Source organism: Dendrobates tinctorius, unplaced genomic scaffold (assembly GCF_039654945.1).
Source record: "Dendrobates tinctorius isolate UK_male_01 unplaced genomic scaffold, ASM3965494v1 ptg000038l, whole genome shotgun sequence".
In the NCBI taxonomy this organism is placed as follows: domain Eukaryota; kingdom Metazoa; phylum Chordata; class Amphibia; order Anura; family Dendrobatidae; genus Dendrobates; species Dendrobates tinctorius.
In genome coordinates, this window is record NW_027361706.1 from 22,722,253 (window position 1) to 22,746,222 (window position 23,970).

General features: G+C 46.3%; 1 protein-coding gene across 1 annotated transcript in view; it reads left to right on the forward strand.

The window, feature by feature from the left end:
- CFAP92 (cilia and flagella associated protein 92 (putative)) overlaps positions 1 to 23,970 on the forward strand; it is a 184,067-nt gene that overhangs the window by 24,613 nt on the left and 135,484 nt on the right. Inside the window, exons 4-5 of the mRNA XM_073574273.1 lie at positions 7,324 to 7,528; positions 11,128 to 11,241. Coding sequence (XP_073430374.1) covers positions 7,324 to 7,528; positions 11,128 to 11,241 — 319 coding nt within the window. The remainder of the gene's footprint in view (positions 1 to 7,323; positions 7,529 to 11,127; positions 11,242 to 23,970) is intronic.

Sequence of the window (23,970 nt, forward strand, 5' to 3'; positions counted from 1 at the left end):
TCTGCGGTTTACCATCTCCTCCAATGTAGAGATGATAAACCGCAGGCCAATCTGCAGGTAAAAAATCCGCAGACCAATCCGCAGCGTGTGTACTTAGCCTGAAGGCTATGTGCACACAGTGCAGATTCTGTGCAGTTCTGCAGCAGATTTTGCCCTGCAGAACTGCAAGTGATGTACAGTACCATTTAAGGCTATGTAAAACAAAAAAAGCTGTGCACATGCTGTGGATTTTTCCGCGCAGATTTGGTGCAGATTTAAAACTGCAGCATGTCACTTCTTTTGTGCAGTTCTGCAGCAGTTTTTCATCTGCTCCATTATAGAAATCTGCAGGTGAAAACTGCAGGGAAAATCTGCACAAAAACTGCACTAAATCTGCACTAAAACTGCAGGGAAAAAGCATGTCATTTTACTTGTAGATTTTGCAAAATCTGCGCTGAAAATTCCACAGCAGATTCCGCACCGTGTGCACATAGCCTAAATCTCCACCAAATCTGCGCGGAAAAATCTGCAGCATGTGCACAGCGTTTTTTGTTTTACATAGCCTTAAATGGTACTGTACATCACTTGCAGGTCTGCTGCAGCTCTGCAGGGCCAAATCTGCTGCAGAACTGCACAGAATCTGCACCGTGTGAACATAGCCTGAGGCTGTGTTCAGACACAGCGTTTTTTAGCAGTATTTTTAGCGGTTTTTCCAATAAAACCGCTAAAAATAAGCTTCCCATTCATTTCTATGCAGTTTGCACTTTTTGTGCATACTGATGCGTTTTTTTTTACCACGAAAAAAACGCATTGCGATAAAAACACAGCATGCTCATTAATTTTGCGGTTCTGCGTTTTTGGCTATTTCTATGTGTTTCTGCGCAGAAAAAAACGCGCGGCTTCTGGGAAGGGAGTCAGGTTTTTTAGCAGAAATTTTCTGCTACGTGTGCACTTAGCCTAAGACATATAAAGCTGGAGACATGCCCCCGACCTCCCGAAACAGTGGGACAGCTCCCAAAATTTTGGTCAGCGCTGCTGGATCCAGGACATTTAGATATGTTACATAGAATCAATAAAATGTTACTATAGAATCAATCGGTGATCTATTCCATTGGTTCTCATTTAACCCCTCCAGAACCAGGCCATATTGCTTTATTTGCTTTTATTTTTTCCTCCATGTATTATTATTTTAGTGGTTAAAAAAAATTCAGAACTTTAGAAATTTTTTTTTTTTTTTTTACTATTGTCAGAGTCATAATATTTGTATTGTTCCTTCAGTATAGCAGTGCGAGGGCTTGGTATTTACATGGCAAACCATAGTTTTTATTAGTTCAATTTTGGGGTACATACAACTCTTTGATCTCTTTTTTTATTGCATTTTTGGGGAGAAGTTCAGTGACTGAAAAAGGGCAAATCTGGCATTTCTATACATAGTTATATAAGTTGAAAAAAAGATTTAGGTCTATCAAGTTCAACCTTTATCGCTAGATTATCCATAACCAGCAATGCCATTTGTTGTGAGAAAAGCATCCGGTCCTTTTTTAAAAGCTGTCCTAGTGTCTGCCATTACTACCTCTTGTGGTCGGCATTCCACAGTCTGACCGTTCTAAGGGTATGTGCACACGTTACGAATTTGTGTCCTGATTTTTCTGCGCAGAATCTGCAGAATCCGCAGGTGAAATGACCTGCGTTTTACCTGCGGATTTTCTGCAGATTTTGTGCGGATTTCGCCTGAGTTTTTACACCTGCGGATTCCTATAATGGAAGAGGTGTAAAAACGCTGCGGATTCCGCAAAAAGAATTGATATGCTGCGGAAAATAAACCGCAGCAAATCTGAGCAGAATTTTCCGCAGCATGTGCACAGCGGATTTGGTTTTCCATAGGTTTACATGGTACTGTACACCGCATGGAAAACTGCTGCGGATCTGCAGGGCTAAATCCGCAACGTGTGCACATACCCTTACTGTAAAGAATCCTTTCTTATTTAGCTGCTGGAATTGCCTTTCCTCCACCTATAGTGAGCGCCTCCTTGTTCTTTGGAAGGAATAAATCATGCGCTACTCCTTTGCACTGACCACACATGTATTAATACTTATAAATGCTAAACAGGCCCAACTTTTCCAACCTCTGTTCATATGAGAGGCCTTCCATGCATTGTAATAATCTAGTTGCCACTTCTGAATATCCTTTTTACAATTTGGATCCCAAAACCGGATCCCATATTCTAGATGTGGCCTTACAAGTGATTTATAAAGGGGTAACAATATGTTGTGTCCACCCTAAGGCTATGTGCCCACGTAGCGTTTTTTTCCGGACACTAAAAACCGGACTCCTTCCCAGAAATCGCGCGATTTTACCGCGATTATGTTCGCGATTTTCGCGTGCAATATTCAAACACTTTCCAAACGATTTGAAGCATCGCTTGGAAAGTGATTGACAGGTTGGTCACACTCGTCAAACAGTGTTTGACAAGTGTGACCGGATTTTTACTATTGAGGCCGCCTATGCGGCATCAATAGTAAAAGATGAAACGTTAAAAATGATAAAAAAAATTAAAAATCGGGGTATATTTACCTTCCGACGTCCCGCGCAGTCTCAGCGGCGCTCCCGTTCCCAGCGATGCCTTGCGAGACCTGTGATGACGTTGGTCTCGCGTTGCTATAGCGATCTCACGAGACCGCTAGAGTCACGCCAGACTACGTCATCACAGGACTTGCCGCAAGGCATTACTGGGAACGCTGAGGCCCGGGAATGCAGCGCGGGACGTCAGAAGGTAAATATACCCTGATTTTTTTTATTTTTTATTCTTTTTTTTTACAGGGGTATGGTACCCAGGGCCTGGAGGACAATCCCCTCTCCTCCACACCGTGGGTACCAACCGCACATGAGACGCTTAACTTCGCGCATGGTGGGCATAGCCACGTGCGGGAAGTAAGCGATTCTCATGCATTCCTATGGGTGCGGAATCGCGGCAATTCTTTGCGATTCCGCACAAAAGAATGATCATGCTGCAATTTTTTTCTGCGATGTGATTCCGCCGCGGAAAAAAGCTCAGCATTAGCACAGCATGTGCGGAATGCCATAGGAATGCATGGGGGGCGGTCTGTACACGATTTTTAAACGTTTTTGCGCCGAAAATCGTGGCAAAAACGCTTAAAAATCGCTACATGGGCACACAGCCTAAATCTTGTTTGCTTTAGCAGCTGCTGCCTGACATTGAGTACTACTGCTCAGCTTACTTGTAACCAGAATACCCTAGTCCTTCTCCTGTTCTGTAGTCCTGACTCAGTATACTCCCATTTAATGTATATGCAGCAATAGGATTACTCTTTATTCGGTCGTCCATGACAGCACCACCTGAGAGAGGGATCCGCCCTTCCTAGGAACAGGAAAACCTACAGATACAAAAAGGGCGGCACCTCTCCCTCGCATCAGTTGGTTTCCTGTTCCTAACAAGGACAGAACTCCCTACAGATCGTCCGTCATGGATAACTGAATTCCCAGGCCAGCGGACCGACTCAGGTAGCGGGGGGTTCTCCTACCTCGGTCTCGCTGGGGGCCCTGGATGCGCCACGGTGGGTCCGGGTAGGATTTCCACGGCAGTGGTAAGAGCAGGCGGAGACAGGGTCCGGTGGGCGCCTTCTCCATGGGGCCGGTGAGGTAAGCGGTGTCCCCCTGTGTCTCCTTCCCCCGGGGGTGCGGTCCGTTCGGGCGGGCGCCGCCGGCGGTGTCCCACAAAGGGAGCGGCGGTTCCGAGCCGGCGGCGCAGTGCTAGCCCCTTGCCGCGCGTCCCCGCGGCCTCTGTCGCGCGGCGGAAGTGACGCGGCGGAGGAGGCGGGGCCTAGCGCCGAAACCGGAAGTCGGATGCCGGTCGACTTCCGGCTGTTGTGGACACGCGCCGATGCACGCCCGCCGCCCGAGGGGGGCCGGGCAGGCCTGAAGGGGAGGGGGAGGATCGCGAGGAGTGGTCCAATGGGGGGCCCGAACACTGGACAGAGTTCCTGCTGATCCGGAGGGGAAGCCTTCTTAAGACAGAAGGCATTGCTGCTGAGGTGCTTCTGGAGGCCCAGCGATGGACACAACAGAAGCCCCCATGGACCCACAAGAGGTGCAGCCCGTGGCAAAGCACCCCAGTGACCAGCCTAAGAGGCGGAAGGAGGGACGTTCGAGTGGACAGAGCCACAGTAGTTCCTCTAGGCCAAAGGATCCTCCTGCAGCCCCCCATGATCCGGTACCTGTCCTCATCTGCAAGGGTAAGAGATCTGCGAGAATGCACCCTGATGCAGTGTCCCCTTATGTTTTTTGATTCTCAGGGGAAGAAGGCCACAGGGAAGCAGAAGCACAAGGAATGTGCCCTCTGTAGTTGCCCCTTACCAGATGGCCACCCTAAGAGATTGTGTCAGTCTTGCGTGAGACAGACGGTAGGGACGGAGATGAGGGGTAGAACATGAGTGGAGTATCAGACTCTTACACTCTTCCCTATTTATGCAGGTAGCGGAAGAAGCTCCAAGCTTCGCTACAGACCTGAGGCAATTAATCAGGACTGAAATAAAAGCCCTATCAAAAGAAGATTCTTCTAAAAGAAGACTGGCTAGTGTTTCAGGCTCAGAATCTTCAGTCGGCCCTAGGAGGGAAGATATCTCCTTAGAGTCCTCGGCCTCCTCTTCTTCTTCCGAAGAGGATTCCAGATGGTTCTGTTTTCCCTTGGACCAAATGGATAAATTAATTAAAACCATAAGGTCAACCATGGGGGTAGAAGAAAAAAAGACAGAACTGTCTGCTCAGGACATTATGTTCGGGGGTCTAGACCCCAGAAAGCAAGGGACTTTTCCATTAAACGAAAGAGTCCAGAGCCTGATAGACAGGGAGTGGAAAAAAACGGAAAAAAGGGGTTCTATGCCGCCTGCTTTCAAGCGAAGATACCCCTTTGAGGACCCAATAGTAAGTCGATGGGATAAGGCCCCCAAGCTGGATGCAGCGGTAGCTAAGGCCTCCAAAAAGTCATCTATACCCTTCGACGATATGGCCTCCCTTAAAGACCCCCTAGATAAAAAGGCAGATTCCTTTTTAAAAGGGCACATGGGAGATGTCAGCAGGCGCCCTAAGGCCAGCAATAGCAGCCACGTGCGCAGCCAGATCCATGATGGTTTGGCTGGATCAATTGGACTCCCAGCTAAAGGATGGAACCTCGCGAGCTTCCATCCGTAAGTCTCTTCCAATTATCCAGAATGCTGCTGCCTTTCTGGCAGATGCCTCGGCAGACTCAGTAAGAATGGCGGGCCCGTTCTGGCCCAGAAGAGCATGGTTCTCGAACCTCAGGATCATGTCGGTAGACGATCCTTGGGTTCTCCCGGACATCCCGGACCTTCTGTCCCAGGGCCCGGTCTTCCACCCTCAGGTGGCTGGCCTACATCTCACGGCGTGGAATTTGAGCGGTCACTGCTAAAAAGTAAAGGCTTCTCCCCAGACCTAATTGACACTCTACTAAAAAGTAGGAAAGTGGTGACAACTAAGATTTACATCAGAATTTGGAAAAGATTCCTCCAAAGCTCAAATATAAATACTGATGATTCCGTCCCTATAGGCCAGATCTTGGAATTTTTACAAAAAGGGCTGGACCTGGGTCTCTCCACCAGTACCCTTAAAGTACAGGTATCCGCCTTAGGGGCCCTCTTTAGCTGCAACATCGCGGCTAATTACTGGGTCAATAGGTTTATCAAAGCAGCGAGTAGATCCAGACCAATAGTAAAGAATAGACTCACGCCATGGGATTTGAACCTAGTCCTCACAGCTATGACAGAAGCGCCATTTGAACCCATCTCGTCAGCCTCTATTAGGAGCCTGTCCCTCAAGATAGCTTTCCTGATAGCCATAACGTCAGCCCGTAGGGTAAGCGACATTCAGGCATTGTCTAGGCGCCCACCTTTTCTTCAGGTAAAAGAGGATAGGGTAATACTTAGACCTGACCCAGCGTATTTACCAAAAGTAGCCTCCAGCTTTCATAGGTCGCAGGAAATAGTCCTCCCATCCTTCCTACCTAAACCAACTAATGAGAAAGAGGAGAAGCTACACACTTTAGATGTTAGGAGATGCCTCTTAGAGTATCTAGCGGCTACCGATCCCTGGAAGAAGGACAATGCCCTCTTTGTCTCCTACCAAGGCCCTAGGAAAGGTCTTAGGGTGTCCAAAAGTACACTAGCCAGATGGATTAGAGAAGCAATCTCGTTAGCTTATACCTCAAAAGGTAGAGTAGCTCCGGAGAAATTGAAGGCGCATTCCACCAGAGCCGTGGCGACCTCGTGGGCCGAGAGATCGGAAGTCTCCATCGACCAGATTTGTAAGGCGGCCACTTGGTCCTCTCCGAGCACTTTTTATAGTCATTATAGGCTAGACTTGGGTGCTTCTGCAGACCTCTCCTTCGGTATCAGGGTTCTGCAGGCTGTAGTCCCCCTCCTAAAGTAGTGATTACTCTCTGTAATTCTCTCAGGTGGTGCTGTCATGGACGACCGAATAAAGTCTTAGTTACTCACCGGTTAACGGTATTTTTCGGAGTCCATGACAGCACCCATAGATTCCCTTCCCTTAGTCAATTTGGGTGTGCACGTCTTCCCTTTGTACATATCCACGGGTGATAAAAATTTAAGTATTAATATTGTTGTACATATAATCATGCATTAACCTTGGAGGTCCTCTTTTATGCTCTGTAATCCAACTGATGCGTGGGAGAGGTGCCGCCCTTTTTGTATCTGTAGGTTTTCCTGTTCCTAGGAAGGGCGGATCCCTCTCTCAGGTGGTGCTGTCATGGACTCCGAAAAATACCGTTAACCGGTGAGTAACTAAGACTTTCCTAATCACGGTTTTCTTTTCTTTACGCGGTTTGCCTTTTTTGTGTAAGCAATTTTATAGTATGGATGCACCCAAGTAAGTCTTTTCAACCTTAACAGTTGCAGTACACTACATGACCAACAGGTGGGGATGCAGAACTGTTCATAGACATATATATCTCTATATCTATTTATTTAGCTATCTATCTACTGTATATACAGTATATTTATATATTACATATATGCAATTTCTGTGTTCTGCACGGATCCACGTGTTTAAATACTGTGATTTTTCATCATTTGTACGTTGCATCTTTCTTTTTCTTCAGGGTATTTGTACTGCAAGGTAAATGTAGCTTTTAAACTATGTGATAAGAAAATGTGGAAACTGTGTGCTGCCGTAAATGTCCATTACCAGTACTGTCATCAACTATGTGAACTCTGCAAATCTGCTGCATTAACCTGTAAAACAAGTGCAATGAAATAATACTCGATCATAAATTCTTCTTCTTTTTCCAGTTGTTAAAACCATGGCAAGAAAATGAGAAAACATGGTTGACATGGAGCCACAGTGTTGAATTCTCTGTTACGAAAAACGTTTTATTAAAAGCCTTAAAACATGAAATCAGTGTGAAAATGTGGAGTACCAAAGACAAGGTGTCAGCTAAAGCCAGGTTTGATCGACCGAAGGCTTTTCGAGTGAAAGAAGGCGAGGACTCTGAAGGTAATTTTTTTTATATATTCTATCTGTAATATAGTTGATTGGTATTGATGAGTGAACGTGCTCAGATAAGGTGTTATCTGAGCATGCTCAGGTGCTGAGGTGTCTTCGGCGTGTTCAAAAAATATGTTCGAGTCCCCGCGGTTGCATGTCTCGCGGCTGTTAGACTGGCAATCCCTAACAAACAGGCAATCCTGCATGTGTTGCAGCTCGAGATATGCAGCCGTGGAGACTCAAACATATTATTCGAGCACGCTAAAGACACTCAGCACCCAAGCATGCTCAGATAACGCCTTATCCGAGCACGTTCACTCATCACTTCTGATTGGAAATGGGTCCAATCAGCCGATTCATGCTGCCCGAGCCTCTGTCTGTGTGATCAGCGACCGGCTCTGTGATGGCAGACGTGTTTGTTTTAGTCTGAAACTCTTCAACTCTTCAGAGAAACCATACCCTACTTTAAAGTGGAAGCATCATTTTCATTTTTATTTCATAAATCAATAGTACACATAAAAATTGGCAACTTTGTAATACAGTATATCTTATCAGACAAATCCGCTTCTTTCTTCTGGACTGAACATTCACTCTCAGTTCAGGGGTAAAATCTGTATTCAGTGAAGACAGATTTTCCCAATACTGAGATAGGAGACGGCAGTTGGTGCTTTTAAAATGTTATGAAGGTGGGAGGAGCTGGACACACATTTTCTACTGCAAGTTCTCCTGAAACAGTTACAGTTCTCCATAGAACTTTATGAGCACCAACTGTCATCTTGTCTCATCTCAGTAATGGGAAAATCTGCATTCACTGAAGACACATTTTAGCTGTGAGTTGAGAATGATCAGTCCTGGAGGAGAAAGTAGCAGATTTATCTTATAAGATATATTATAAAGTTTCCTATTTTCACGTGTACTCTTAATTTTTTGAAATAAAAAAATTAAAATAACAGTTACACTTTAAAGCAGCGGCTGTGGATGAGCTGACTAATTCAGGAGGCCATTCTCCGGCAGCTTCTCCCCGTCCCCTTGCCCTACACTTACAGGTAGGCCACGTGCACATGTTCAGTATTTGGTCAGTATTTTACTTCAGTATTTGTAAGGCAAAACCTGGAGAGGAACAATCAGAGGAAAAGTGTAATAGAAACACGTCACCACTTCTGTATTTATCACCCACTCCTGGTTTTGGCTTACAGATACTGATGTAAAATACTGACCAAATAGTGAACGTGACCTTAAACTCACAGGGGAGAGACTTGTCAGTCTGAGCGAGACCGGAAGAAGCTGGCGGAGTTCTTCCTCTTGGACTAATTGTCCTCGTCACCTCGTCGCTGACCAAAGTGCTTCACAGTAAAACATGCACGTCTGCGATAACCACGTAGTCTATGATTCATTCTGCCTGTGTTTTGGCAGTACGAAATGTCTGACAAGTTCCCTTTAAAAGGATTATCCCAAAATGGATATTTATCACCTATCCGTAGAATAGGTGATGTATTTCTGATCAGTGACAGCACTACTGATTGGCAGAGTCGGTGTCCCAGGCCCTCCATTCCTGTCCACTACATAACTGCAGAGAGGAGATTGGAGCATCTGCAATTCTGCTCCATTCACTGGCTAAGGTAGATGTCCACCCCATAGACATGTCATGAAGCAGCAGATCACATGTATGACCACTGCCTCATTTAAACTCCTCATCATTACTGTCATGCAGTGATCAGAAATGTGGGGCTCAGGACCCTCTTTCTATTGATGGCTGTGTTGTTTATTACCTATATAAGTACCGTATATACTCGTGTATAAGCCGAGATTTTCAGTCCATTTTTTTGGGCTGAAAGTCCCCCTCTCAGCTTATACACGAGTCATATATCTGGGGGTTGGCGGGGGAGGGGGAACGGGGTGTCAGATCATACTGACCCCCCGATGCTTCTCTGCAGCCCCCTCCGTTTCTCCTATGGTCTCCCTTCCTTCCTTCAGTGTTCATGTGGTACCGCTCATTAAACTCATGAATATGCGCATATTTATGAGTTTAATGAGCAGTACCACGTGACCTCTGAAGGAAGGAAGGGAGACCGTAGGAGAAGCCGGGCTGCAGAGACCGTGCCAGGAGGGGGTAAGTATTTACGATATTCACCTGTCCCCGTTCCCACACTGCTCTCTGCTGTCTGCTGCGTCTTGTGTCAGTGACGTTTATCCAGCAGCGGGCGTGATGTCGTGGTTAATGCGTGCTGCACCCTCTACTGGCTGAACAGTCACTGACACAGGACGCAGCAGATAGCGGTGAGCAGCAATGGACCCAGGACAAGTGAATATCTCAGGTGCCGGGTCCTTAGCGAGGGGCGACACCGGCACCTGGCCCCCAGCGAGGAGAGGTGAGTATGGCATTTTTTTTCGCAGCAGCATATGGGGGCATAATATATGGAGCATCTTATGGGGGCAGAATATGGGGGAATATTCTATGGAGCAGCATATGGGGGCATGTTCTATGGGGAAGCATATGGGGGCATGATCTATGGAGCATCTTATGGGGCCATAACCTTTATGGATTATATGGGGCATATTATTCCATGGAGCATCTTATGGGGCCATTATTAACCTTTGTGCAGCATTATATGGGGCGTATTTTGTATGGAGCATCTTATGGGGCCATCATGAACTGTATGGGGCTCCTGATTCAATATGGATATTCAAAAACATTTAACCTACTGATGTCTCAATTAATTTTACTTTTATTGGTATCTATTTTTAATTTTGAAATTTACCAGTAGCTGCTGCATTTTCCATCCTAGGCTTATACACGAGTCAATAAGTTTTCCCATTTTTTGTGGCAAAATTAAAGGGGGGGTCGGCTTATACTCGGGTCGGCTTATACACGAGTATATACAGTAATAAATATTCATTGTTGAGCAACCCCCTTAAAGCAGCTGCATACAGACTGAACTGCCTACTGATGGCAGTGGGTAACTAAGACATTTACAATTAATTGTACAAGGAACATGGACTTATTGCCCATTATTATTAAACTAAACCAGCTACAAGTAGAAAAAAGCAATAAAATAGTCATGTGCACGAGCCCTAATATTCAGGAGGCGGTGGCGGCGTAGTATCATACCTGCACATAGATAAGGCTCCTGTGGCGTCCAGCCACGTGTACATGGATTGCTACGTTAGATGCAGACTTTCACATCCAATCACATATCGCCATTTAATTTATTGAGCTTGATAGTCGGATAGGGACTGTAAGGTTAGGGGGTCCACATCTCTACACTTGCTACAGTCTCAATGACAATTGCCACCTAAAAATGGCTACTTATTTGTAAAATCAGAAGTTAGAGAAATAATAGCCTATAGTAAAAGAAATTTATATTAGCATTCCTCTGCTTTTCTGTGACGGAAATATTGCAAATGTAACAATGTGCCTTAAACGTTATTGTCTACATTCATAATAAGACTGTTCATGCTATCCTGATCCTTCATAGGGCAGGGATTCTTTCCATCAGTATCTTCATTTTATGTAATAATGTATTACTTCATGCCTAGAGCGGACTCTGGACAGTGAGTACAATATATAGTTATACTTTTATTCTTCTCTCTTATGGCATCGGCTGCAGTAAAGCAATTATTATTGAATCAGAGAAAACTCTTTGAAGACAGTCTGCCAAAACAAAGTTTTACTTTTGAAAAAAATGGGAATATAGTATGTTTGGATGACTACAATACTCAAGGTAAGTGTATTTTCTGTTACACATATCTAATCTGTACTGAGAGCTGCTCGTCATCTAAGGGTACCGTTACACTTAGCGATGCACCAGCGATCCCGACCACGATATGACCCGGTCAGGATCGCTGGTGCATCGCTAAGTGGTCGCTAGTGAGCTGCCAAACAGGCAGATCTCACCAGCAACATAGCAACGGTCGGGGGTCGCTACTTACCTGTCAGTCGTGGCGATGAAGACGTCTCCACAGCAGGAAGCCCAGCAGGAAGTGGCCGACGAGAAACGGCCCAGGACGTTCTCGTGCGATCAGCGATAACCAGCGGGGGAGCCGGTCGGAGGTAAGTATCACACATAGCGATATCGCTAGCAATATCGCTGCTGCGTCACAAAACCAGTGACGTTATAGCGATATTGCTAGCGATATCACTTAGTGTAACGGGCCCTTAAGTACGCTCATATTGAGTTTGTGTAGTAATTTCATTGAAATGCTCAAACCAATAACACCATTTTATTCTAGGCTGCGCTTTTGTTAGATGTTAGATAATTTTCTGCCCTGACATGGTTAGCCTTTGACCTGTTCGAATCTCTTGAGCTTGCTTTCCATACTCTGATATCAGAGGGCGGCACGGTGGCTCAGTGGTTAGCGCTGGGGTCCTGGGTTCGAATCCCACCAAGGACAACATCTGCAAGGAGTTTGTATGTTCTCCCCGTGTTTGCGTGGGTTTCCTCCGGGTACTCCGGTTTCCTCCCACATTCTAAAGACATACTAATAGGGAATTTAGATTGTGAGCCCCATCGGGGACAGTGATGATGTGTGTGCAAACTGTAAAGCGCTGCGGAATATGTTAGCGCTATATAAAAATAAAGATTCTTATTATTATAGATAGTAATTGTTTCTGAAACAGTTATTAAGGACTTGCAGATCCTTTGCCTTTGTTCAGACCTTATGCTAATGTTTCCCATAGTGCATCTGAAAATTTGTAAAAATGGTCTTTTCTTCTGTTTCCAATACTAGTTTTGCACACTGACCAACTGTATAAAACCAGCCCGTTTGCTTTGTCAGCTTTGCTAGATCCCTTTTCTAGCTCTGCTGCAAACTCAGTTCTACTTTACCTGTTCTCTTCTCTCAGTCAACCCTGCTACATCAGTTATGCTACATTGAGCCTCTAGTTCAAACCCAGCTCTGCTACACTAGTTTCTTATTACTGAGTCAGCTCTGCTGCACCACTGTACCAGCTTTGCTGTGTTGATCCTTCCTTGCAGACTCTGCTCTACTGTTAGGCTCACCTGGTCAGGTGGATCCTCCAAGCCCAAGGTCCCAGGTGTGCACATGGGCAGCAATTAGGTGAGGCATGCGGGAAAAGAGTACGAGAAATATTGAAAAGTCATAGACGATAGCAGAGGTACTGGAAGTCTCAGGCAGACAGGTAACTGAGGTACTGGAAACTGCAGGCAGATGGGTAGCTGAGGTACTGGAAGCCGTAGGCAGATTTGTAGCTGAGATACTGGAAGCTACAGGCATACATGTAGCTGAGGTACTGGAAACCACAGGCAGACTTGTAGCTGACGTATTGGAAGCTGCAGGCAGACGGGTAGCTGAAGTAATGGAAACCGCAGGAAGACTTGTAGCTGAGATAATGGAGCCTACAGGCAGGCTTATAGCTGAGGTATTGGAAGCTGCAGGCAGACAGACAGCTGAGGTACTGGAAACCGCAGGCAGACTTGTAGCTGAAGTACTGGGAACTGCAGGTAGACTTGTAGCTGAGGTAATGGAACATACAGGCAGACTTATAGCTGAGGTGTTGGAAGCTGCAGGCAGACAGGTAGCTTAGGTACTGGAAGCCGCATGCAGACTTGTCTCTGAGGTACTGGAAGCCGCAGGCAAGCAGGTAGCTGAAGTGCAGGAAGCCACAGGCAGGTAGCTGAAGTACAGGAAGCCGCACGCAGTGAACTATGCACAGACTAACTAAAAGTCTTAATACCAAGACACAGGTGTGCGTCTTGGTTGTCCTTATATAGGCCCAGGCAGATGATCACATGGAAGCACACCTGGCCCTCTACAAAGCCTGATATGGAGCACAACAGAGTTTAACAGACTGAGGTGAGCGAAGCAAAGCCTGGATCCAGGACAGGTGCATAACATCTCCTACATCGATTTCTCATCCCTACTTTGCGGTTGGAGCTCTGCTGCCATGGCCAGTTCAGCTATTTCAGTTGCTGTTGTTCCGGATCAGCCACAAGTGCTGCCGTTGCTTCAGCTAGATTGCCTTGCTGCACAAACACCACTTTTCCGTGCTGCATTAAGATTGCTCATCAAGCACCTAGGACTTTAAGGATCCACTTTTCCAAGTGAGTCGTGACATTCAAGTGCTGCAAGGCAACGGTTCCAATCACAGAGACACTTTGCTCCTTTTTATAGCAACTTAAATGCCTGCACTGAGCAATATCATGAAAAGCTTTTTAGCTTTTTCTTTTTTTAAATACTCTCATTATGTGTCATAGCTGATGGTACCAAGAACTAGAGAAAGCACAGTAGGGTCCCCTTCTTCCCTGCCAAGATCTCTGCATTGTAGTGCTCTACTTATGATTTTGTCTAGTGTAGACACTAACTATCCATAACTCCTATTAAGGCATATGGAGATATTTCAAAGTTAAAGAAAGTACAGTAGCCCCCCTCCCCCTATGATATTACACCTTTTTTATTTTACCAAGATCAAAAAAAAACCATGACAATCAGCTCTCCTTCTTGAGGACCCATTCTTTCTGCACATTATACAGACTGCACACCGATTAGTTGTAAGGATTTGTCAGAGCCGTGTACGAGACTGAACACATCTTGAATACTTCTGAATTAGATGCATCTTGTTATGCTTCACATTAGAGAATGTAATTCCAGTTGAAGGCCAATAAAGAGTAAAAAACAGTTAATGTTATACTACAATATGTTTATATTCCATTCATCTTTGTGTTCAATGATTAATCATTTTTCCGCAAGATGTGTCGCTACCAGCTAATATTAGTGTACATGTGAAACACTCACTTTTCATAATGGATTGACAAGTAATAAAATACAGCGTAATGCACTACACCTTGTAGTGTGCAATAACACCATATATGTAACCTGTGGAACGATGTTCTTCTGTACGGAGAAACGTTCCACGATCCGCACTTAGATTATGGTGAGCCCAGCGGATGCCATGTATCGGTTCTGTAGAGCAGGGGTCCCCAACCACCGGTCCGCGGCCCAGCACCGGGCCGTTGCAGTACCCTTGCCGGTCCGCGGACACAAGGGGAGCCGGCGGCGGTACAGCAGCTGATACTCACCTAGCGGTCCCTGTCGGCGCGGCGGCTTCATCGAGCGCTGAGCGGTCAAGTGTACCGCTCATTTAAGGTCATGAATATGGACGCCACTCATCTCCTATAGGCGTGGCGTCCATATTCATAGACCTTAATGAGCGGTAGCATGTGACCGCTCCACACAGGAGCTGAAGCGTCGCGAGATGCAGGGAGGGAAGTTCAGCGACGGGAAGGAAGTTCAGCGATGTGAGGGTAAGTATGATTGGGGAGCTGAGCGGAGCCATATATACAAGGGAGGGAGAGTGGGAGCGGAGCCATATATACAAGGGAGTGAGAGTGGGAGCGGAGCCATATATACATGGGAGGGAGAGTGGGAGCGGAGCCATAAATACAAGGGAAGGAGAGTTTGAGCTGAGCCATAAATACATGGGAGGGAGAGTGGGAGCGGAGCCATAAATACAAGGGAAGGAGAGTGGGAGAGGAGCAATATATACAAGAGAGGGAGAGTGGGAGCGGAGCCATAAATATATGGGAGGGAGAGTGGGAGCGGAGCCATATATACAAGGGAGGGAGAGTGGAAGCAGAGCCATATATACAAGGGAGGGAGCGGAGCCATACATACAGGATGGGAGAGTGGGAGCAGAGCCATGTATTCAGGATGGGAGGGTGGGAGCGGAGCCATATATGGGAGGATGGGAGCAGAGCCATGTATACAAGGATGGGACAGGGGAGCCATGCATACAACAGGGGGAGCCACACAGAGCTGGACAGGATGGGGGGGAACCACACATACATTTTCTGATGATTAGAAAGTAATCGGCATGTACAGAACTCCAGTACAATTTTTCTTAAGTGCTCAATGCTCCATTTCCTTGCAGGTTCCAATCATCATTAGCAATGACGGTCATCAGTAGAAGTAGCCCAGTGCTCCCACTGAAACAGAGAAACAAGCCAATTGCTCCCACTCATTCAAAACCTATGGTGAGTTGAGTCACATTATAAATGTTATAATTAAATAAGTATGCACTGCTAAACTACAACCGCGTCCATAGCCCCGCCCCCTTATGACCAAATCCCCGCCCCTGTCACACCTCCATCCCCGCCCTGCCGGGCCATGGAAGATTGGTCTTGCTTGAAGCCGGTCCCTGGTGCAAAAAAGGTTGGGGACCACTGCTGTAGAGGAACTTTACTACATCAGTTCTCGTGCTCATCCAGTGTTATTTGGTCAGTAAGTCTCTACTACAGCTTGTGGTGAGCTTTTATGTTTGTTTGCTATTACAGCGCCACTTTCTGTAAGAAATCGCATGCTGCTAAGTAGTGATTAAAGCTACAAAAAATTAAGGAAGCTCTTGCACATCTCAGAAAAACGTCAAGTCAATTAAATTCAGGCATAAAAAAACCCATCCAATTAGGAAGCATAAACAACTGTGAATCAGTGTCACCTGCGTTGGTGCAAATGAAGGTGACAAAAGAGCACTGGAGTGGTACAGTAAGGTTATGTGCACACGTTGCAGATTTGGTGCGGTTTTTCTGCCCCGATTTTGTCAAAACCTGATGCCAGCAAAGTGAATGAGAAACCTGACGTGCAGATGTTGTGCAGAAAAAAATCTGCCACATGTCAATTCTCTGTGTGTTTTTGCCCTATGTTTTTAAACCTCATTCAAATCAATCAAAAACGCACCAGAAACAGGAAAGGCCGGAGCAGAGCCGTCCCCCCACGGCGGAGGCTGACATGACAATAGGTTGGAGGGTGGAGGGAATTTTAATTAAGGGGTTGGTCATAGTGGGGTAGTATATAGGGTTGGGGGTGGGGACCGGTCAGTTCCCGCTCTCTGGGTCCAAGAGGTGTACTCTTTGTACTCACCATGTCTGCAGTTGGCAGAGTCCTTGAGAGCCTGAGGGTTGCAGCAGCATCACACCCACATGGCTGGCTGGAAGCTCAGGTGGCAGGCATTATTGACGGGAGCGCGTGGTCGGCAGTTTTTTCTGCATTGCGGGAGCGGTGGTCCCGGCGAGTTAGGCCACCCGAGAGGTTATCCCCCAATACGGCTCCCTGGGCCCCCCGTAGGCGCAAGAGCCCCTCCAGGGACCCTCCAGGCTAAGATCAAGGGCCAGCAGGCTCTGGCCTGGGAGGAAACCTACTGCAAGGCGGGGTCCAGCAGTGGTTGCTAGTCCATCGCCTCATGGCGTTTTGGGGGTGGGGCCGGCGCGCTGAGCAGCGTGTGGGGCCTGATACCACTGGAGGCCACCACGGAGAGGATCCGGTTGGGCGGCCTGCCGCTACAGCCTTGATCAGCACCGCAGGTATTGAGGACGGTTCACTGGCGGGCGGCTCGGGCTCTGATGGGATTGGGCCGGCCCCTTCATTCAGTGCAGCAGGGTGTTCTCCTGCTGACCCTGGCAGGATTGGATCTTCTTTTGGGGAGTGTGCTTCTGATGGGGGTTGGTGCGCTGCTGGGGCATCTGCGCAGGCACGTACCCCTGCTGAGAGTCACCGGTCGGGGCACCTTTTTCCTATATTGGAACAACTTCAGGGGACACAGTCATCGCTGGAGTGACAGGTCAGGACAGCTAGGCGCAGGGACATTTGGATCCAGGCATTCCGGCTGGAGGGTTCATAGCTCCCTTGCAGCCTGGTAAGTATATATCCGTGTCTGATCTGTCCGCAAATCTCAGTTTCTCCTGTTTTTAATGGTAGAAAAAAAACTTTCTTTGGGGCACTGAGAGTTGGTGAGCTGGTTTCCCCTAGCAAGAAAGTGATGGGGGGGATTTTGGCTAGAGATGTGTCGTTGTCATCCAGACAAGTGGAGTTATGGTTGCGCCGGTTGAAGTCGGAACAGGAGGTTAGGGGTAGGCGGGTCGTGTTGGGTTCAGTCGACAGTTCGGCTATGTGTCCGGTTGGCTGTCTGATGCATTTTTGGAATTTCGAGCCTAGTCGAGAAGGATCCTTGTTGTGTCATGCTGATGGTTCCTTTTTTTCTCGGTATCAGTTTACGGTGATTTTTAGGAAGGCTGTTAATTGGTTGGGTTTGGATGAATCTCATTTTGCTCCATACTCTTTAAGGATTGGGGCTGCAACGGAGGCAGCGTTGGGAGGATTGGGAGCGGAGCCGTCCCCCTCCCCCCACGGCGTAGGCCGACATGACAATGGGTTGGAGGGTGGAGGGAATTTTAATTAAGGGGTTGGAAATAGTGAGGTAGTATATAGGGTCGGATTGGGGATGGGGTCCGGTCAGTTCCCGCTCTCTGGGTCCAAGAGGTGTCCCGCCCTCACGCCCTATTTTTTGAAGTTGGTGGAAATTGGTCTGGGGGATCCATTGGTATATGGTTCCTCTGTTTCGGAGTTCAACATGGTGGATCTGGTGAATTTGTGGAGGGTAGTTCCAGCAGGGGTGGTCGGATCCCCTGGAATTTTATTGTGAACAGTGATACCCTTTGGAGTTTTGGTGCTCCCGAGCGAGTGTGGTAACGGCTGGGAGTAAATTGGTGGTATGTTATGTTCACTTTATGCTTTGTTAATCACCAGATTCTTGGGAGCTTCAAGGACTCCTCCTAGTGAAAATGTATTTTTATTTCAATGTGTAATTGTTTGTTAAATAAAAGGCTGCTGTGGCCATAACATTCCAAAGAAAACAGTGTCTTTGTTTTTATTTGAGGGATTATTAAGCATTGGCTGGTTAATTGGGTAAGAAGAGGATTGGGTGTGGCTATCCTTACACTCTCACAATACCTCGACAATACCAGTGTCATGTGTTTTTCCTGCTAAGGCTACTTTCACTTGCGTTATGAGGCGCAGTGCACTGCCGCCGTGCAGCTCCGCCCCCTGCCGCGCCCCCTCCGGTCAGCTCCTCCTATGGGCGCATGACGCTGCATGCGACCTGCGTACCCTATTGTTAGCATTGGGTACGCAGACCGTGCTTTGGCTTTCTTTTGCCGGCGCATGCGCACGAAAATGCAACACGGTGCGTTTGGCGCACGTCAGCGCACCATCAAAAGGGCGCATGCGGCGGTAAAAGCATACCAGCGCACGGCCTGCGTACCCAATGCTAACGATAGGGTACGCAGGTCGCATGCAGCGTCATGCGCCCATAGGAGGAGCTGACCGGAGTGGGCGTGGCAGGGGGCGGAGCTGCACGGCGGCCGTGCGCTGCGCCTCCTAACGCAAGTGTGAAAGTAGCCTAAGAGATGCAGAAATGATGCACAAATTATACTCAATGGATGCATGTACACTTAGACATCTCCATAAAGGAAATGGATGTGCAGGTGGTGGCCACCGACAATTATAGTTTCCTTCTCCTTCCTGACTGCTTCTTCTCTAGTTTTGCTTTTTGCTAGGGTGCATGTCACTGCTGGTTGCATGAAGCGGTGTATACAGTCCACACCAGTTGCACATATAGTCCAGTTCCTCCAGGATGGCTCATCTACTGTACATGTGCCGTCACAAGAAGGTTTGCTGTTTCTCCCACAGATTCAAGAACTTGTAGCAGATACCAAGATAGGGCCTGTTACAAGAGGAGAGCTGGTCAGTGCTGTAGAAAGGCATCAACCCAGCAGCAGGACCTGTATTTTCTTATTTCTGCGAGGACGAGCAAAATGGAGTAATAACACTTGACCTTCAGCAGGCTGTTGGTGTACTGGTTGCTCATTTCTGACCAGATTGTCAGAAAATAACGTCGTGTAGATAGAGTTAGGGTCTGATGCGCTATATTAGGGTCTGTGCTCACAGCCCAGCATCATGCAGCTCTCTTGGCACTTGATGAACACTGCCAAAATTAGCAGGTTCGCCACTGCCTCCATGTTCTTTTTACAGATGAAAGCAAATTCACCTTGAGCACGTGACAGACATGAGAATCTAGAAAAGCTGTGATAAACATTATACTGCCTGTATAATCATCCAGTATGACTGGTTTGGCAGTAAACCAATGATGGACCGATAAGGTGTATTCTTAGAGGGTCACACAAGTGTCCACGTGATTGCTGTTAGGTACTGTGATGGTATCCTCGGAGCCATTGTTATAACTTTCGCTTGTGCAGTGGACACTTGGCTTCTTCTGGACTTCAGTACAATGCCTGGCCTCTCGTGGCCAAAGCATGTAGGGAGTTCCTGAATGATAAAAGTCATTGATTCTAGAAATTGGCCCTCACTTTCTCCAGACCTGTAGGCAATTGAAAACCTCTGTGGCATTATGTTTCACTGCATCAGACGCTGCCAAGTTGTACCACAAACTGTCTCGGAGCTTATTGATGCCCTGATCAAGACCTGGGAGAAGATCCCCCAGGACACCATCCACTATCATATCAGGAGCATGCCTGTACGTTGGACTTGATGGCCATATGGCACCTCTATAAGAAGATGGTGTGTTGTGAATTCACTTTCTTGCCTACCTCTGGTTGCTGGTGAAGGTAGTGGAGATGGTTGTATTGACAGAGGGGTCGCGAGTTCTCTTTCCGGGCTCCCTCTGGTGGTTACAGGAGGTAATGGAGCTGATCTAATTAACAGGCCATCCACCTGATAATGAGGAGGACGATTGGACATTTGGAGTTTCTGACTGGATTTAAGACAGCCGACTCCCTCTATCCCGGCTGGTGATTTTTTCCTGCCTCCTGAGGTCTTAGTTTCCAGCTCAGTCCCTGCATGCTCAAGCTAAGTGTTCTTTTGCTATTGTTCACATTTGATCTGGTTTTGTCTATTCAGTTTTGTGTGGTCAGCCCGCTCTGGCTGGGGCTGTGCTGAATTTCCATCCTTATGTTACTGTTTGTGCCAGTTTGTTTTTGTCCCTTATTAGATTGGCCTCTCTTTGCTCTGTTTTCAGAATATACCAGAGTGCTGATATAGTGGGCGAAGTCTAGTGACTTCAGTAATTTTTCTATCAGACGTGTTGGGCATTTTTTGCAGGGTTTTTTGCATGATTGCAGACAGTGTCTTTCCTTTCCTGTCCTGTCTAGTTAGTTTGGGTCCCATCGTTTGCTCAGCCTATTTTCCTACCTGCGTTTGTATTTTCATCTTGTCTCAACAAGGATATATGTTTGGGGGTTATCTATTCCTTTGAGGTCTGCTCTGGGGCAGTTTAGATTTCTCCTTTCTTGCTTTAGGCTTATTTAGTTCTCCGGCTGTGTCGAAGGCGTCTAGAATCGTAGGTACGCTCCACGGCTACTGCTAGTTGTGTGGATAGGATCAGGGGTCTGCAATCCGCTTAGTTGCCAACCTCTCTGGTTTTCTGTGGCTTAGCTTGGTCTTGCTTTCCTCCTCGGTGACCCAATCATAACAGTGGTGCTCAAGAAGGGTTTCCACTCCATTAATATAACAATATGAAGTTACTTGCCACTCCGAAAGAAAGGGTTGAAAAAAATGAATTCAGTTTTTTTTATTATAGGCAATCCAGAAAAATTAACTTTTGTAAAATTGCTATAAAGATACAAAAATGTCTAGTAGGATAGAGGCTTGAGAGTGTGGCTTGATAGAATGGTAGGAGAATAAACCAGTGCTGTAGAAGTGAAAACGCATAGAAAAATGTATAAGCAAGAATACTTACTGGATTGCTGTGAGATATATGGGAGCAGAGATTATAACGCAGGAAAAATGCGACCTAAGTCACTATGAGTAAGACCCATACGGTGTCGGGAGTGCATATGAGTTGTCTTGATGATATTCATGCAATTTAGATCCCTCTACAATTTAATTTTTTAACTTTGAATTTTAAGGTGACTTGGAATCCAGCCCTCTTATATTTATAACTTAGGTTTCTATAACTTAGTTCTTTGTTCACTAAGATCCAATGTGTCATTCATGCATTCCCTTAATTTTTGTGAGCAGTGCATAATGGATTGTATACTGTGTGTTTGTGATATTGTGTTATGTGCTGGTTGTGAAACTTTGGGTCTTGAACTACTATAGGTGGTAAGCTTAGGTGATCTGTGGTGCTTCCAAACCCTGTCATATTAAGCTGGTAGTGAAAATCATAGATTTTTTTCGTCTGTCAGTATAATTTACTCCTTGTGTCAAGTAGTCCATCAGTGGAGCGTTAGTGAGGTGATTTCCAAAGTCGCCTTTGAAGTCAAAACTGACCTGCGAGAGCTGTGTACTAAGGACTGATTGAGTTATTTGCTAGAACAATCTAGTAATTTCACCGAGCGTTTACTGCACCCACTATGTTTCTGTGCCTTAAGTGAGATATATAACCAGCAAGTGTGTTGGGCCACTGTTGTTTGAAGAAAGCAAATAAGTAAGATTCTTATTGCCTCTGTTTCTTAAAAGGGTGAGCCCTAATGACCCTCTTACAAGTGTGTGTCCTACTCCTGATTGTGAAATATTGAGTCATACTTTTTTGCTCCGATTTATGCTATGTGTTGAAACTACAAACTCATACCAACAACACTGCCAGAAAAACCTAGCCCATTTTATCATTGCTTTTCAAGGTGTTGGATGTCCTCCTTGCAGTTGATTTTAGACACTAGTATCACACCAACAAAAGGCAAAAATGCTCACATATCGAAGGTGTAGAAAACAGGAACGTAATAAAAAAGTTCTCCAAGATAAACCCATTTCCTGGTTGCACTTTGCAATTGAAATCTATATTAGGCCTCCTTCACATGTCGTGATATTTCCAGTACTGGAAAAACCATTACCTGTTTTATCCATGAACATGTGTAACACGTAGTGGAATAGAATGCAGATTAGAAATGACAGATGTTTAGGTGTTAAAACGTGCAAAATTAGGGAAAAGAGGCTCTGTATGAACCGAAACGTCGCCAACCATGTGGGTCTGAAATAAAAGCCACATTTTTTTTCTACTTTCTAAAAAGGAGTGCTGCCTCTATTTTCTACTTTTCAAAAATAGGGATAGATATAATAGATTAATAATAGATATCCATGAGATATCTAAATGGTGTCTTGCTTGTGTAGTGTAGTGTACTTATTAATAAATAAATAATAAAAATTACATGGAGTCCCCCTATTTTTTGATAACCAGCAAAGGTAAAGCAGACCGCTGCAGGCTGATATTATCAGGCTTGGAAGGTCCCTGATTTTTGGGCTTTTCCTAGCCTAAAAATGTCAGCCCGCAGCTGCCCCAAAATTGGCGCATCACATTAGATGTGCCAATTCTAGCTCTTTGCCTGGCTTTTTCCAATTATCCTGGAGCGGTGGCAATCAGATCAGGGTAATGTTAGTTGGGTTTGATGACAGCTGTGATTTGTCAAAAATCACAGCTGGCGTCAAGTCTTGTGGTTAGTAATTAGTAACCATTACTAACCTATATAATAAAAAATAAAAACTCACAGACACAGGAAAAAATAGTTTATTTGAATAAAGACTCACACACACACACACTATCCCTGAAAAAAAAAAAATGCAATGCAAGTCCGCATTAATCCGCCAAATCTGATTTAGCCCAGGAATGGATACCTGAAAAACATAAATCTTTTATTTGTCTCTCGTGAGAGTCCAACGTTCACCAATTTATTTGTAAAAATGTTCCCACCAAGTTCCGTCATAATCCACATTCCTCAAATCTGGCTCCGGCGTTTATGAATAGCAGTAAAGTTACCGCTATTCACAGCTGCCAGGTAGTGACGTCAGTGCTCAATATTCATCGCGGGGTCTCGCTGAGACAGATTTGAGGAATGTGGATTATGACGGAACATGAGCATTGATGTCACTACCTGATAATATCAGTTTGCTTTACCTTGGCTGGTTATCAAAAATAAGGGGGACCCCACATCGTTTTTTCATTTATTTATTAGCTAAATGCAAGTACAGTAAACTACACTTGGAAAGCACTAATTATATACCGTATTTTCCGGCGTATAAGACGACTTTTTAACCCCTGAAAATCTTCTTAAAAGTCGGGGGTCGTCTTATGCGCCGGGTGCAGACCAATCTCTGCATATAGTGGGGAGTTGTCCCGATGACCAAGGAAGGGAACGTCTCACAGGGAAGATGTAACTGAAGTTATCATCCCCCTTTTACCTCATTGGTGGCAGCGGTGCTATCTGCGGCTCTGTGCTGGGGGTCTGCAGCGGTTGGCAGCTCCTCTTGTGTAGCATGGGGGCTCTGTGCTGGGGGTCGTCGGCGGCTCCTCTTTGTGCAGCTGAGGGTCGGCGGCGGCTCTATGTCCTGCGTTGGGGCCCCGCCGGCATATGCCCGGAGGTCCCCGGCAGATCCATTACTGCGATGCGATGGGCTCCGGGAAAATGGCCGCTGGAGCCCGTGCAAGCTCAGATTCAGATCTCATCTCGCGCTCGGAGGTGCCGCCGCCGACCCCCAGCACAGAGCTCCCATGCTACACAAGAGGAGCCGCCTCCGCTGCCGACCGCTGCCACCAATGAGTTAAAAGGGGGATAACTCCAGTTACAGCTTCCCTGTGAGACGCCCCCTCCTTTGGTCATCGGAACCACTCCCCCACTATATGCAGATTGCTCCGCACCCGGCATATAAAATGA